The sequence below is a fragment of the Nestor notabilis genome, unplaced genomic scaffold (genome assembly GCF_000696875.1).
Source record: "Nestor notabilis isolate BGI_N333 unplaced genomic scaffold, ASM69687v1 scaffold25432, whole genome shotgun sequence".
NCBI classification, from domain to species: Eukaryota; Metazoa; Chordata; class Aves; order Psittaciformes; family Psittacidae; genus Nestor; species Nestor notabilis.
The window spans coordinates 11601-12422 of record NW_009920058.1 but is presented as its reverse complement, the minus strand read 5'-3'; the positions used below and the strand labels follow the sequence as shown (position 1 = coordinate 12422).

The window sequence follows — 822 nt, the reverse complement described above, 5'->3', positions numbered from 1 at the left end:
TCCTATGAGCTGGCTCTGGCCAAGCGTGCCTGCCTCATCTCACCAGGATCCTGCCCATCAGCAAAAGGGGGGACTAAGATCATTACCACGAGGCCCTTTTATCTGCTTTCTGCCTTTTTTCTTTACCTTCCTGAGTTCCTATTTCCTACTTTCCCCTACAGCCGTGATGGTTAATAAGTGTTGAGAGTCCTCAGCTGTCCTGGAGGGCAGGAGCTTGGACTTGGGGGACAAAATGGCAAAGGCTCAGGATGTGCCATGTCCTGGCACCATGCTCTGGTGGAGCTGGAAGCTGGTGCCAGCAAAATCCTTTATTGCTGCTGCTTTGCTATTTATTAACATGGTCGGGCATCCAGGCTGGGTTCTGTGCCCTGGGGTGGTGGGAACTGTGTGCTCCAGCAAGACTTGCACTGCTCGCCTTTTGGATGGGGCTTTGCTGGTCCCCTCCATCTCCCCACTGAAGTGGGATGGGGACAGGGATGGGCCGTGTCTCTGATGGTGTGTGTCCTGCTGGCTCCTTGGCAGATCTCAGTTTCGGGGGGCGGGCTGCCCCCGGTGAGCACCCTGACCAACATCCACAGCTTGTCACACCACAACCCGCAGCAGTCCCAGAACCTCATCATGGCACCGCTCTCAGGAGTCATGGCCATCGCACAGAGTAAGTGCTCCCCAAGCTCACCTCCGTGGCCCGGTGGCCCCCCTTGCCCTGCAGTGGGACACACCAGTGCTGTAACGTCCCTGTTCTGCTCTCTCCCAGGTCTCAACACCTCGCAGGCGCAGAGCGTTCCCGTCATCAACAGCGTTGCCGGCAGCTTGGCAGCCCTG

General features: G+C 57.8%; 1 protein-coding gene across 1 annotated transcript in view; it reads left to right on the top strand.

Moving 5' to 3' along the window:
* Positions 1-522: 522 nt before the first annotated feature.
* LOC104402608 (hepatocyte nuclear factor 1-beta-like) overlaps positions 523-822 on the top strand; it is a gene marked incomplete at its 5' end in the record, with an annotated part of 3952 nt that continues 3652 nt past the window's right edge. Inside the window, 2 exons of the mRNA XM_010010521.1 lie at positions 523-655; positions 755-822. The exon at positions 755-822 is cut by the window's right edge and continues 100 nt beyond it. Coding sequence (XP_010008823.1) covers positions 523-655; positions 755-822 — 201 coding nt within the window. The remainder of the gene's footprint in view (positions 656-754) is intronic.